General features: G+C 52.3%; 1 protein-coding gene across 5 annotated transcripts in view; it reads left to right on the top strand.

The window, feature by feature from the left end:
• USP43 (ubiquitin specific peptidase 43) overlaps positions 1-14,792 on the top strand; it is a 55,520-nt gene that overhangs the window by 29,412 nt on the left and 11,316 nt on the right. For 4 of the 5 annotated variants that reach the window (XM_079799294.1, XM_079799296.1, XM_079799297.1 and 1 more), the window contains 5 exons: positions 1,661-1,775; positions 4,786-4,889; positions 11,944-12,021; positions 13,363-13,489; positions 13,573-13,921. In XM_079799294.1, coding sequence (XP_079655420.1) covers positions 1,661-1,775; positions 4,786-4,889; positions 11,944-12,021; positions 13,363-13,489; positions 13,573-13,921 — 773 coding nt within the window. The remainder of the gene's footprint in view (positions 1-1,660; positions 1,776-4,785; positions 4,890-11,943; positions 12,022-13,362; positions 13,490-13,572; positions 13,922-14,792) is intronic. The other variant, XM_079799295.1, reaches the window with a different exon arrangement.

A 14,792-nucleotide genomic window follows, 5' to 3' on the forward strand; every position in this document is an offset into this window, starting at 1 on the left:
TAGGCCAAAGTATATTTAAGTATTATATGATAGAAATGGGATATTTCATATTACTAGGTAGGGAATGAATTATTCTATATAAAATGCTGACTTAATTGATTTCTTTTTAAATTTTATGTAATCATTTTTTTACTCCCACCATAAATTCACATGTGTAAATTCCAGATTGATTAGAGAGGTGATTATAGCAAAGGAAACCATAAAATAGCTTGAAGATAATGTAGGGGCATATTTATGTCTTTGGGTGGGGACTATTTTAACACTTAAGTCAGGGTCTATAAAAGAACAAGTTAATGTTTTAAATACATTTACAGTTTTGAACTCAAAGCAAATTTGAAAGGCAAAGCACAAAGAGAAACATATTGGCATCTTGTGACAGATAAAGGATTCAGATCCATCATATAAAGCCTAGCTCTCAGATAAGTGAGAGAAATACTCTTTTAGTAAAATGAGCTTCAGAGATTAACATGCATTTCCAGAAGAAACACAAGCTGAGGTTAAAATATGCCGCTTCATGTGCTAGAAGAAGAAGTTCTGACTGCAACAGCAAGATGCTATTCTTACCCTTTCGGGTTGTTAAAGGCGTTTCAGAGATTGGCGATACTCGTTCTGGGCAGGTGCTTTTCTGGAGGGCAGCTTTGGTCTTGCATTTCTACTTCTGGGACTTTATCCCAAAGGAACAATTAGTCATGTGCACCCCAAGGTGTGTGTCTAAGAGTACATGTTGTCCTGTTATAAGCAAGCACTGTTTAAATAAAAAGTTGGAAGCAATCTGAATGCCTAATAGTAGAGGACACGGCAAATAACCCGATCTGTCCACACAACAGTGGGTGGCCCCGTGTGCTTGCCTGTCCCGACACAGCACCTGAGACTTGTGCAAAGTTTATTCTACAGCTTCCCATTCTTTCTTTTTTTAAAAAAATATTTTCATTGATTTCAGAGAGGAAGGGAGAGAGAAAGAGAGAAACATCAATGATGAGAGAGAATCATTGATCGGCTGCCTCCTGCATGCCCCACACTGGGGATCAAGCCTGCAACCTAGGCATGTGCCCTTGATTGGAATCGAACCCGGGACTTTCAGTCCGCAGGCTGACGCTCTATCCACTGAGCCAAACTGGCTAGGGCAGCTTCACAGTCTTAACCCATGGACTCCTCACAAAACCGTGTGTGGTGTGGTCACAGGACAGTCAGCAGTCAGGGATGTGCTTGGAATTCCCATGGCTGAGCCGGAACTGACCCATCGGGCGTTCTCAGCATTGGAAGCCACTGCGGCGTGTCCGTCAGCGTGGGGCGTGAAACCTTCCCCAGGGATGAGGATATCCCCATGCACAAAGCAGCAGTGCCGGGGGCCGGTTCCCTCTGGCTCTGTCTCTGCCCTGCTTTCCTCTGGCTGCAGCGCTCTCCTGCTCTGCGCTCTTCTGTGGGGAGAGAGTTTCCCAGCCGCTGAGCACTGGCAGCATCTGCCTGCCCTGCAGTGTCTCCTCGGCCTCTGTTTCCACCTCGGTGTCTCCACGGGCAGCAAGGTCCTCTGACGGGCAGTTTTGCGTTATGCCTGGTGTTGAGTGAGCTCTGAGCCAGTGGAGAGGAGCCATGTTAGAGCAAAGGTCACACGTGTTGGGTTTTCCTCTGCTGAAATAACCCGATGTCCTTGGATTTTCAGATTTGGGCCACCATTCCTGATCAGGGAGGACAGAACCATCTCCTGGGTCCAGCTCCAACAGAGCATTCTGAGCAAGGTCCGCCATCTCATGAAGGGCGAGGCCCCGGGACAGCAGGTCAGTGCGTGTGTGTGCACGTATGGCAGGTCAGTGAGTGTATGTGTATGTGTGTGCGCGCGCATGTGTGTGCAAGGCAGGTCAGTGCGTGTGTGTGTGTGTGTGTGTAGCAGGTCAGTGTGTGCGAGGCAGGTCAGTGTGTGTGTGTGTCTGTTGTGAGGGGGTGGAGATGGGGTGGGAAACCAGGAGAAACCAGAGTTTGCTATTCATAAGTATTCACATTATTGCATAAAATAATTTTGATTTATGTGCAGGGAAATAACCAATTTATGACCCGTAGCGGCTCACTCTTCACGGCCTTACAAAATACCTTTCATGGACAGAGCTTTTTTCTCGTTAAATCTTACAAAACACCATTGGAATAAAGAGTGGGATTTACATTCTTCTTCTCACTTTTGTACATTTATGGCTTATCGTAGGACAGCTTATTGTAATAAATTGTAACTTTTATGTTTGGATCAAAAACTTCAAGGGACTTCAGCTATAATTTATGTGGAAAATTAAAATTGATGTTCCTGTCCATATATAAAGCCTAGTTTTAAAATAGTTTTGTCCAGTTTTTGAATAACAGAGAGAAACTCAAGGGAAAACACCTTTTTGCCTTGCATTTATTTATTTCAGGTTGGTAGTTTTCAATGAAAACAACGTGTTTTGAAACCAATTCCTGTAGCCCCTATAGTAGCGGAAACCATTCCCATGGCTGCCTGGCCCAGAAGATGTTGACATTTTTAGGGACAGGTCAGTAGCTCTGTCCCCCCTCCCCCTTCCCCCCTCCCCCCCAGGTATTCTCTTAGAACTTTTCATTTGGGGGATATACCAAACTTAGTGATATTTCTTCATAATTCACGTTGCTTCGTGCTCAGGGAAAACCATACATTTAATTTAGGATTTACTCCAAATACCACTTTGTTAAAGACCTTCCCTACATTGGTACCCATCATTAGCTCTAAGGGACTTTGCTCTTGTTCTGCCCAGCAGCTCTGCCAGAGCCCAAATTAGAACCACGGCTTCTCTCTAAGTAGGTCACGGTATCTAGGAATAGCTTTAGCCTCCCCCAAACCCCGTGCCCCTGATTCTTGAAAGTGGATGAACCACTGTCATGTGAACATGGAGCCCAGCTGGCCCATTCTCCGCTGGACACCCGTGGGCCTCTGCCCCTGCCCCCTGCAGTCATTTTGGCTTTAGAAACCAACCAAGCGGTCGGTGGCGCCAGCACAATTCTGTTACAGGTCACCTCCACCTCAGCTGTGGACGCCTTTCCAGTCGTTGGTAAACGTGTGGTTGGAAGGATTTTCTGTAGGAATAATGTATGCTGAGTGGTTGGTTGTGAGCTTCCCACGCTAGCCCACCCATGTAACTCAGAAGGCTTTTAGTAATATATTCAATACTGGCTCCATAGGCTAATCATTTGGAAAGCATACATTCAGAATTCACATCCTTGAACGGAAGAGATGAAAAATAGTGAGCATATAGCAGAGGTTCTAAAATGAATTTCCCCAGCCAAGGAGAGAGGACAGGAAAGTGACTCTTACATAAATGACCCATTTGCTGGACAGGCTTACCTTGCGTGAACTATGAAAGAAGCGAGTTATCCTTGTCGAGGCATGTTTATGGCGACTGTGTAAACTTTCTTTGAGTGCAGGCTGGGTAAGCTGCCTCCACACAGTGCGAGGCCTTGATGGTGCTGTGTTGCTATCCAACCAGCAAAGCTCAACTGGGCATGTCAGGAAAAAAGAGTCCCCCCAGGTTTAACTAGCTTCTCCTTAGGAAGCACAGAAGCTCCTCAAATAAAAATGTAGCATCCAACATCGTTTCATTATAACATTGATGAAAAAAAAAGATTTCTGGCTGGGGCCACTGTCTCTGTGGAGTCTGCACACTCTCCCCACTCCGTGTGTGTGTGTGTGTGTGTGTGTGTGTGTGTGTGTGTGTGTGTGGTTTTCTGCCACATCCCAAAGATGTGCACATGAGGTGAAGAGTGTCTGAATTGTCCCAGTCTGAGTGAGTGTGGGTGTGAGTGGGGTGTGAGCACCCTGTGATGGAAGGGTGTCCTGTCCAGCGTGGGTCCTGCCTTGAGCCCTGAGCTCCTAGCAGAGGCTCTGGCCACCCATGACCCTGAACCGGAATAACTGGGTTGGAAAATCATTCTTCTACTTGTTTTCATTCATCTTTTTAAATGTTTATATAGATCATATTCATTTCAATGTTAAATAGTAGAAGTGTGTTGGGTCTTTATTTAGAAGTTTGATGGTATTTTTGGGACCAGAAGTATGCATTAAGAACTTAGAATAAAAACATAGCTGGTATTTCTTTTTTTTTTTTTTTTAAATGTATTTTATTGATTTTTTACAGAGAGGAAGGAAGAGGGATAGAGAGTTAGAAACATCGATGAGAGAGAAACATCGATCAGCTGCCTCCTGCACACCCCCCACTGGGGATGTGCCCGCAACCAAGGTACATGCCCTTGACCAGAATCGAACCCGGGACCCTTGAGTCCGCAGGCCGACGCTCTATCCACTGAGCCACACCGGTCAGGGCTGGTATTTCTTTATGTGGCTTGTTCTGAGGTGTTTACTTGGCATTTGGAATGTAAAATATACACTAATTTGCTTTTAGATTCTTGGCTCATTTTGGTAATTGGGTGATGATAATTTCTTAAAGTAAGTTAAATTACTGATTAATAATTCATTAACAAACTTGATTTATTTTTCCAGTGACTGTGCCAGCTTCTGTTTCAGTGAAACACGAGTTATTTGAGAACAGCATGTTTATCCTTCAGGGGAATTTACTGTGTTAGACAGTGTTGGATCACTATGTTAAAGGAAACTGTGCATCTTCAAAAGCAGATGAAGCCTTCGCACATCTAGGTTTTGAATACTAATTATTAAGGGAATATTCAAAATAGACTGTACACAAAAAGGCTTACATTTTTTGAGTAATGCATTTGCACTAAGAGTCTAATTTAAAACGTCAGGCCTCATGACCCCCTCCCCCGTTTTTGTCTTGGCAGAACCCAGGGCCACTGTTCTCCATCCGGGTTGTGGGGCAATCCCTGGCCCTTAGCTACCTATCCCCACAGGACAGCAGGCCCCTCTGTCACTGGGCAGTTGACAGGTAAGAGGATGTTCCAGATTTGGTAAGAGTAAGAATGTGGTCTTATTTGTCCAGACTCCTTTGACGCTATGTGTCCATACCATTGATTACGATTGTAGCTACTCTCTGTAACTTACCTCTCCGGTGCCTGCCTCTGAGGTACGTCCTTATTCACGTAAGTGCTTGCAGTCCTTAGGTGTACGGAGGAAGTACGATGCTCACTTCAGAGATGAGGAGACACTGAGGTTCCCAGAGATCAGTTAATGTGCTCACACTCGCATAGCTAGTTAATGGCTGAAGCCAAATTTGAACCCAGATTTGACTGAAAAACCCAAACTCATTCCATTAGTCATGTTACTGAATTCAACCTGAATTCCCCCTCTAAGGCAGGGGAGAATTCTACCTGAGCCATCGGCCCCAAACTGTAGTCAGTTGTGGACTCTGGCTGAGGAGGCAAGCAGTGTGGCCGTGTCTCCGTGGTTCTGACTTCCTGACTCTCCCGGTGCCCGCACACAGCCTGCCACGGGACACAGCCTTGCCCAGCAGCCTGCGGGCCAGCACAGGACCCGAGACCCGCTTTGCTCCTTTCCCACAGACAGACCCTCAGAAAGGTCTCATTTCCTGGCTTGGTCAGCCAAGGCTGACTGAGTCCAGTGTCAGTGTGATGTTTTGGGTTATAATAAGACATACATATTTGGGGCTTCCAGTTCTGGCACAGAGCGCCTAAACCCCTTAGAATTTCCTAAATGATGAAAGCATTAGCGATGTCTTATTATTCATAACTAGAGGCCCGGTGCACGAAATTCGTGCACAAAGGGGGGTTGTCCCTCAGCCCAGCCTGTACCCTCTCCAATCTGGGACCCCTCGAGGGATGTCCGACTGCCCGTTTAGGCCTAAATGGGCAGTCGGACATCCCTCTCACAATCCAGGACTGCTGGCTCCCAACTGCTTGCCTGCCTGCCTTCCTGATTGCCCCTAACCGCTTCTGCCTGCCAGCCTGATCACCCCCTAACCACTCTGCTGCCAGCCTGTTTGCCCCCAACTTCCCTCCTCTGCCGGCCTGGTTACCCCTAACTTCCCTCTCCTGCAGGGTTGATCACCTCCAACTGCCCTCCCTTGCAGGCCTGGTCCTTCTCAACTGCCCTCCCTTGCAGGCCGGGTGCCTCCCAACTGCCCTCTCCTGCTGGCCATCTTGTGGTGGCCATCTTGTGTCCACATGGGGGCAGGATCTTTGACCACATGGGGGCAGCTATATTGTGTGTTGCAGTGATGATCAATCTGCATAGTACTCTTTTATTAGATAGGATAGAGGCCTGGTACAGGGGTGGGGGCCAGCTGGTTTGCCCTGAAGGGCGTCCCGGATCAGGTGGGGGTTCCCTTGGGTGTGGGGCGGCCTGAGCGAGGGGCCTGTGGTGGTTTGCAGGCGGGCCACGCCCCCTGGCAACGCAAGCGGAGGCCCTGGTATCTGGAATTTATTTTCCTTCTACAATTGAAACTTTGTAGCCTGGAGCGGAGCCAAGCCTGGGGCTCCCTCTGAGGCCGGTAGCCATTTGTGTTGGGGTTATAATTGAAACTTTGTTGCCTTAAGCGGGTGGGCCCGGCCAGGGTGTGCAGAAAGCTTTGCTTCCCCTGTTGCCGCTGGCAACCCTGGCCTGCTCTCTCAAGCTCCATTCTGCTGCCATTTGTTTGAATTTGTTTACCTTCTATAATTGAAACTTTGTAGCTTGAGTGGAGGCTTAGGCCTGCAACGGCTATGGAAAGCTTGGCTTCCTCTGTTACCTAGGAAACCTTGCTCTCTGTGGCTGTAGCCATCTTGGTTTGGGTTAATTTGCATACTCGCTCTGATTGGATGGTGGGCGTGGCTTGTGGGCGTGTCGGAGGTATGGTCAATTTGCATATTCGTCTATTATTAGATAGGATGACCCCCTTTCAGCCACACCCAAGTGTGTGTAATGAGGCGACTCTTGGAAAGCACCTAAGGAGGGGGCTGGATCCCCTGACCTTGGGGAGACGGAGGGGGCTGGAGGGTGACTCTGTCCCACCGGTTAATGATGTAATCAGTCATGACTATGTAATGAAGCCTCCATCAAAACCAAAAGGACATCATTTGAAGGGCTTTGGCCTGATGAGCACATGGAGGTGCTGGGAGGGTGGAGCCTGGGGAGGGTGTGGATGCTCCCCGCCCCTCCCCACATACTTGCCCTGCTTGTCTCTTCCACTGGCTGCTCCTGAGTTAAGCCTTTTTATGATAAACTGGTGATCTAATTCATACACTGTTTCTCTGAGTTCTGTGAGCTGCTCTGAGCAAATTAACGGAACCCAAGAAGGGGACCCTTGGACCCTCCAAGCGATTATTGGGTTGGTCAGAAGCCCTTGTGGCAGGCAACCCGGACTTGCTATTGGCATCTGAGGTCGGGGGCGGGGCTGGCAGCCTTATAGGACTGAGCGCTTAGCCTGTGGGGCCTGAGGCTTCTCCAGGTGGGGCGTGTCAGAACCGAGTTCATTGTTGGAGGTTTGGAAAAAACACACTTGGAATTGGTGTCAGAACCTGAATTGGCGTCAGACTTATTACAGGGACAGGCCCCTCCCTTTATAAAGGGACCAGCAACCAGGATAGGGGTGAGCTAGGAAGTTCTGTGCCCTATACCCCACCTGCACCCTCCTTGGCTGGCAGCTGCTATACAGAGTTAGGGAGGCAGGAGGAGTGCCAGCCGGGCCCGCCTGGGTGTGAGAGAGAGGCCGAGCCTGGGGTGCGGGGGAGGCTGTGGGAGGCCCCTTGAGGCACGCAGAGTTCCACAGACGCCCGCCTGGGTGTGAGAGAGAGGCCGAGCCTGGGGTGCGGGGGAGGCTGTGGGAGGCCCCTTGAGGCACGCAGAGTTCCACAGACGCCCGCTGGTTGGCCCAGTCCGTGACCAAAACCCGAGAGGAAGCTTTAGAAGCGTTGGAGCGATGTGCTAGAGCAATTGAAAACATGATGCATAGAATAATTTCTAATTGAAGTTGTATTTTTATATCTTCCCTCCCCACAGTACATTAAAAAAGTATATGTGTTTTATTGATTTTTTTACAGAGAGGAAGGGAGAGGGATAGAGAGTTAGAAACATCGATCAGCTGCCTTCTGCACACCCCCCATTGGGGATGTGCCCACAACCAAGGTACATGCCCTTGACCGGAACCGAACCTGGGACCCTTCAGTCCGCAGGCCGACGCTCTATCCCCTGAGCCAAACTGGTTAGGGCCAGTACATTTTTATTATATTAGTTTGCAGAAGTGTTAGTCTGCTCTGATTTGGAAACAAACAGAGACATGGGCCTCTCACTAGAGGTAGTCTGAGAATCACAGAGGAGTGTAGCTGCCCCCAGGGTGGCCCTGCTAAAGGGAGCCCTCCCCTGAGGCTGCAGCCCTTCCTCCCACCTTCAGCCACCCAGCCTGTCACCCCTCCCTCTTCACCCCTACCTCCCTCTCCACCCTCCACTCCCCTCCTCCCTCTCCACCCCTTCCTCCCTCTCCACCCCCACCCCCTTCCTCCCTCTCCACCCCTACCTCCCTCTCCACCCTCCACTCCCCTCCTCCCTCCACCTCCACCTCACTCCTCCCTCTCCACCCCACCTCCCTCCTCCCTCTACCCCACCTCCCTCTTCCCTCTCCACCCCACCTCCCTCCTCCCTCTCCACCTTGCACCTCCCTCCTCCCTCCACCTCCACCTCACTCCTCCCTCTCCATCCCACCTCCCTCCTCCCTCTCTACCCTCCACCTCCCTCCTCCCTCTCTATCCTCCACCTCCCTCCTCCCTCTCCACCTATCACCTCCCTCCTCCCTCCACCTCCACCTCACTCCTCCCTATCCACCACACCTCCCTCCTCCCTCTCTACCCCACCTCCCTCCTCCCTCTCCACCCCACCTCCCTCCTCCCTCTCCACCCCCACCCACCCAGCCCTCTCCTCAGCATCTGATAGCCTCAATTTCTTGCTCCATTATCTCAGCACCTCCTTTTCCCCCTAGAAATTTCTTTTTTAAAAACAATTCTTTATTATTGAAAGTATTACATATGTCCCCCCCTTCCCCCCATTGACCCCCTCCAGCCCCCCTCCCAACTCCTGCCCCAGGCCTTCAGCACCCTATTGTCTGTGTCCATGGGTTATGCATATGCGCATACATTGTCTTTGGTTGATTACCTTCCACCCACCCACCCTCCCCCGCCTTCCCTCTGAGATTCCACACTCTGTTCCATGCTGACTGGGTTCAGCCATCGGTGAAAAATTGTGGCCAAATATACATAACATGTAATTGACCATCTTAACATGTTTAAGTGGACAGTTCAATAGTGTTAAGTACATTTACAGTGTTGTGCAACCATCACCACGATCATCTTCAGAACTTTTTCATCTTCCCAAACTAAAACCCTGTAGCCGTTAAACAATGACTCCCCTTCTCCCCCTCCCCTCAGCCCCTGGAAACCGCCATCCTACTTTCTGTCTGTGACTGTGACCACTCTAGGTACCTCATATAAGTGCATCACACAGTGCTCGTCCTTTTGTGACGAATGATATTGCATTGTAGGCATGTACCGTGTTCTGCTTATCTCCGAGCAATTTCCTTTTTTCTTTGAGTGTTTCCCTCTCGGGGCCCTCGCATATTGTGGGGCCTCGGAGTCCCAGCGCGGCCCGCTGTGTGCTCCTCCGCACTCCGTCCCTGGGCCGTCTTGCCTGGGCTCTCCCTGACACCTTCAGGCCCAGGTCTCAGATGCAGACCCGCCCGGCCCACTGAGATGTCTCAGTGACATGGAGACTGGACGCTGGCCATCGGAACTCCTCCCGGGAACCTTTCTGCTCTGGTCTCTGCCTAAACGGTGACCACCATCTATGTGCTCAGCGACCCAAGCTCATAACCTGGGGGTTCCTCCTCGCGTTCTCCTCACATTTAAGCCACCACCAGGTCTCCTTGTTCCAAATCCAGGGGATTCCTCAGATCTCGCCTCCTCTCTACGTTTTCCACCATCGCCTGAGTTCAGGCCCTCAGCACCTCTTTGCTGGGCGCCCGGAACCTCCACCCTGTCCTGCCTGCCTCTAGGCCAGTGTCCCTCTCATCCATCTGCATCTACACCTTCGGTGGCCCACAGGGTCAAGTCCACACCTCCAAGGTGGCATGCAAAGCCCTCCCTCCCTCCGAGGTCTGGGCCCACCCTCTTGCCGTGTGGCCTTCCCTCACCCAGCCTCCACTCATGCTCATTCCAGCACACACCCTGCCCTCTTCCCCCCCCCCCCCCCCCTCGCCTGTACAAACCTCTGACCCTTTCCCTTCTCCACTCTCCTGGACACCTCGGCGCCTCCTCTGCAGGTGTCTTCCCTGGTCTGCAGAGCCGCCGGGGCGCATCCCTCTAAGTCTCTCCCGTTACACTCTTAGGTCCTCAGGGTAGAGACTACGCCCATGTGTTCCTGGAAGCACATCCTGCCATAAAGTCAAATAATGTCCTCATTCCTGTTTGACAAGAAGCAGACTGCAGGTGACACCCAAGCTTCTGCCTTTGTGTGGCCTGCGGGCTTTTGTACAACAGCCAGAGCCCGAGGAACCACGTCCCCTTCCCACCCCATGCCGAGGCTCCGGTGGAAAAGGAGTCCGCGGAGTGAGGCGGAAAGAGGTCAGCACATGAGGTGCATTCGATGACCCTTTACTGATGAAAGGATGTGGCTTAGATATGAGTCCAATGCAAGCTTTTGAATAGGTTCCGCAGAATTAAATACCCCCACCCCCAGCAAGGCAGTCTCTTAATTGTGGGAATGGGCAATTCGAGGGCCCTTTAATTTGTAAAGAAAATTCATCTGTGAAGTGCAATCAAACAAGATATGCCTGTATTAGTCCTAAAGAAAGAGGCTTGGACCTAGGGCTACACACGGGCTCCCCAGTATGTCTCCGCTGAATTGAAGAGACATCCCAGTCCGCCAGCCTTCCACCTGCCGGGACCAGCCATCCACCTGAGGGAACAGATACCCACCTGCGGGGACCAGCCATCCACCTGCAGGAATGGAGCTGCTTCCAGGAAGCTCAGGGCATGATGAGGGAGGATCTGCATGCTAGTGATTAGGCCGCAGGGAGGAGTAAGCAGGAGGGGTGAGCTGACCACCTCCCCCCAATCCCATCCACCAGATAAGACACTGCTTCTCCTCATGGGAGTGAGGCAGATGGAGAGGGAGGCAGCCACATGCCCGTAGCTTAGTCCCCTCATTCGACACAAAGGTGAGGGAGGGCAGTCATTCTTCATGGGAATGACAAGCTGGAGGCCTCCCAGACACACCTGCTCCTTGCTCCCTGCTGGCTCGTGTTCCTCGGGATGGTGCCAGCCTCCACCCAGACCTGGCACTGCTTGCTGTAGGATTCCGTGCCTTACGGGAGCTCTCACTGTGTTTTTGAATCATCCTGGTGACAGGTTCTCATGTGACGTCCCCACTTTTTTCTTACCATTCATTCCAAGCGCCCGTAGGTGCAGACTTTCCCAGCTCTTGCCTACGTCGTGTTGATTTGGGGACAAAGCCGCGTGTCCTCCACCCTCTTCTTGACCTATCTCTTCTGTGCTAAGAAAAATAAACCTGTTCCGAAACGGGCTGAGCCCAAGGAGCTGGGAAGAGCTAGAGGCGGATTCGCATTTTGAGTTTCTGGGTATTCGAGGGCCTGAAAGAGAAGACCTTTTAGGTGGAGGAGGTGGGCCCGGGGAGGTCCTTTCGCTTGTGGTGGGGGAAAGTGAGCAGCTCATTTTAGGCATCGTCAGAATTGGGGATTTGTGTGAGATGTTCAAGTGGAACTGCCCCCCGGACTAGAAGGTTCTGGGGTGCCTTGGAGAGTTGGTCTGTGTCCTGGCCGTATTCCCAGTCCTCCGAGCTCGCCAGCTCCAGGGAGTGGCTGGGGCATGTTGGGAGGCGGATGAGGGCGAAGCCTCCGCAGCCAGCAGCTCCCAGGTCCTCGGGTCGCGCTCCGCGCTGTGGAAGCTCAGTCCTGGGGTTGGAGGCAGACCGTCGCCCCCTGCAGAGATGTGGGGAGGAGGCTGCGTGCTTTCTCACCGGCTCCCTGTTCTCTCCTTCAGGGCTTTGCACCCCAGGAGGCCCGGAGGCCCCCCCCACATCAAGCTGGCTGTCGAGTGGGATAGCTGTGCCAAGGAGCGGTGAGTCTGACAGGATTTGACTCCAGCGGGGAGAGGGGGCCTGCAGTGCAGGCATCTTCCTGTGCCCATTGCCCCAGGGACCGAGGCAGTTCGCTTATCTCCTTGATGCCACGGGATCCATGCTCCTGAGAAACCCTAGTGACAGTTGTCTGTGTATCCTACCTAATAAAATAGTAATATGCAAATCGACCACACCTTCACTACGCCCAAGCCACGCCCACCAGCCAATCAGGGCGAGTATGCAAATTACCCAAGAAAGATGGCAGTTAATTTGCATATGCTGAGGGAGGGAGGAGTGAAGACTGAAGACAACTTAGAAGGAAGAGGGAGGAAAAGCAGAAAGCAAGGTGGCTGCCAGAGGGAAAGCCCGGGCGGGGCGGAGCGGGGCAGAGCAGGGCAGGCTGCTGCGGTGCACGGGTGCAGGCGTGGCGGCTGCAACGGCTGTGGCAGCGGCTGCGCACACAGCCGCAGCGGCCGCTTGCAGGATTCTTCCTGCAAATGGGCTACTAGTAAACAATAAGGGCAGTACAGGCACACCTCAGAGGTACTGCAGGTTCTGTCCCAGATCACCGAAATAAAGCGAGTACCGCAATAAAACGAGTACCACAACAAAGCGAGTACCGCAACAAAGCGAGTGCCGCAATAAACTGAGTGCCGCAACAAAGCGAGTCGTAGTCTTGCTGGTGGAGGGGCTTGCCTTCCATTTGTAAAAAAGCACATCCGTGAAGTGCAGTCAAACAAGATGTGCCTGTAATAGAGTGGTGGCAGGTGGCACGAGTGGTGTCACCGTTGGAGTAGACAGTTACGTAACGCTTCCTCACCCTGTGCCCGTCATTGCTCTGAGCACTTCGCACGTTTGCACTTATGTCATCTTTATTACATTGTGTCAGGTGGACGCTACCTCACCTACCTTTTCAGATGTGGAAACGGAGGCTCAGAGAGGTCCCACAGTTGCTCAGTGTCACACCGCGGGTGCCTAACGCCGCGGCTGGGACTTGAGCCCGTGTCATCCTGCCCCTTAATCCCTGCACTCGGCTGCTTCCGTGACCCCGAGTGCCTCGGCCGCACTTTGAACGAGGCCACAGTACAGCCCGCGAGTGTTCATTAACCTGCTTCTGGGCGGTGGGCCCTGCGCTAGGACAAGGAAGCAGAGGCAGGCAGGCGAGGGCTGGGCCCCTCGCGGAGCTGGGGGGGGGAGACAGAACGGGGAAGCAGAGCGAGCGCTGAGTCAGTGCACGAGGCCCCCGGGGCACCTTCGCCTCGCCGGGTGGCGGGGAGTGGAGGTTAGGAGAGCCCCCTCGGGGAGAGAGAAGCCCTCACGGCATCGGCTCCTCTCCGCAGCCTGTTCGGGAGCCCCCAGGAGGAGCCGGTGCAGGAGGCGGACAGCGTGTGGCGGCAGCAGCAGGTGCACCAGCAGCACAGCTGCACCTTGGACGAGTGCTTCCAGTTCTACACGAAGGAGGAGCAGGTCCGGCGGGAGGGGCCAGTCACCTTGCGGGGGTGGGGGGGCCCAGTGCCGCGGGGGCGTCTCATCGGGGGCTTCCTCTGCAGCTGGCCCAGGACGACGCCTGGAAGTGCCCCCACTGCCAGGCCCTCCAGCAGGGCGTGGTGAAGCTGAGCCTGTGGACGCTGCCCGACATCCTCATCGTCCACCTCAAGAGGTTCTGTCAGGTGGCGGGGAGAAGAAACAAGCTCTCCACGCTGGTGAAGTTCCCGCTCTGCGGCCTCAACATGGCTCCGCACGTGGCCCAGAGGAGTGCTGGGGCCGTGCCCGCGCCCGGCCCCTGGCCGTCGTGGAAGCAGCCAGCATGCCTGCCCACCAGCTACCCGCTGGACTTCCTGTACGACCTGTATGCCGTCTGCAACCACCACGGCAGTCTGCAAGGTGGGCATTACACAGGTGAGCTCTGCCCCTTGGCTGGGGGCTGCGTGGCCATGCGTCGTGGCTGTGGCCTGGGCCTCGATGCCCCGGGAAGAGGCACCCCTGGAATGCCATGCCGAGCTCGTGCGGCCACTCGGCGTGAGCTGGCCCCTCACCCGCTGCACCCAGGCATCTGCCAGAGGGCGGGGGCCTGTCCAGGCCGTAGAGTCGAGCTAGGTGGGTGGTGGGTGGAGGGTGGTGGGGATGTAAAAGTTAGTTATGGCCCGAATCTTCGACCACATCAAGTATAGGAGGGTAATTGTTAGAACCGAGAGAATGACGTTTATCCTTGTTTGTGCTTCAACACGAGGGCTCTTATCAGATTTGGATTCCTATCAGATGTTTTTATTTCAATGGGGTACATTTAATTGTTACCTTCAAGAGCAACTTGAGAGAAGTAGACGAATGGAAAGACAGAAACAAATAGCTGGGTGACTTGTTCAATTGTTCATATTCATATATCTTAGTCTGTTCTATTCTAGAAGAACATACATTATTTCATTTAAAAAAATGCTTAAAATATTCATTTTTCAAAAGGTGCACTGTTGTAGTGTACTAATGTACCTGAGATTTGGAAGACACCGGACTGTACAGAAATCCATGACCATCACTCATTCGTTCATTGGACAAATACGTGTTTATTAAGGTCTCATTCTCTGCCAGACCCAGTGCTGGATGCTGGAGCGTCAGTGGTGAACAAGACAGATATGAATCCTGCCTTCGTGGAAATTCAATCTAATTTCAGACACAGACCACAAAAAGGGGGCTTGGCACTTTAGCATTTCACTGCCTGGCGCTATGACAAGGTGGCTGGCTGAGGAACGGTGTCTGTGATAGAGATGAGGCCTCT

The sequence above is a fragment of the Cnephaeus nilssonii genome, assembly GCF_951640355.1.
Source record: "Cnephaeus nilssonii genome assembly, chromosome: 19".
Classification (NCBI taxonomy): Eukaryota; Metazoa; Chordata; class Mammalia; order Chiroptera; family Vespertilionidae; genus Cnephaeus; species Cnephaeus nilssonii.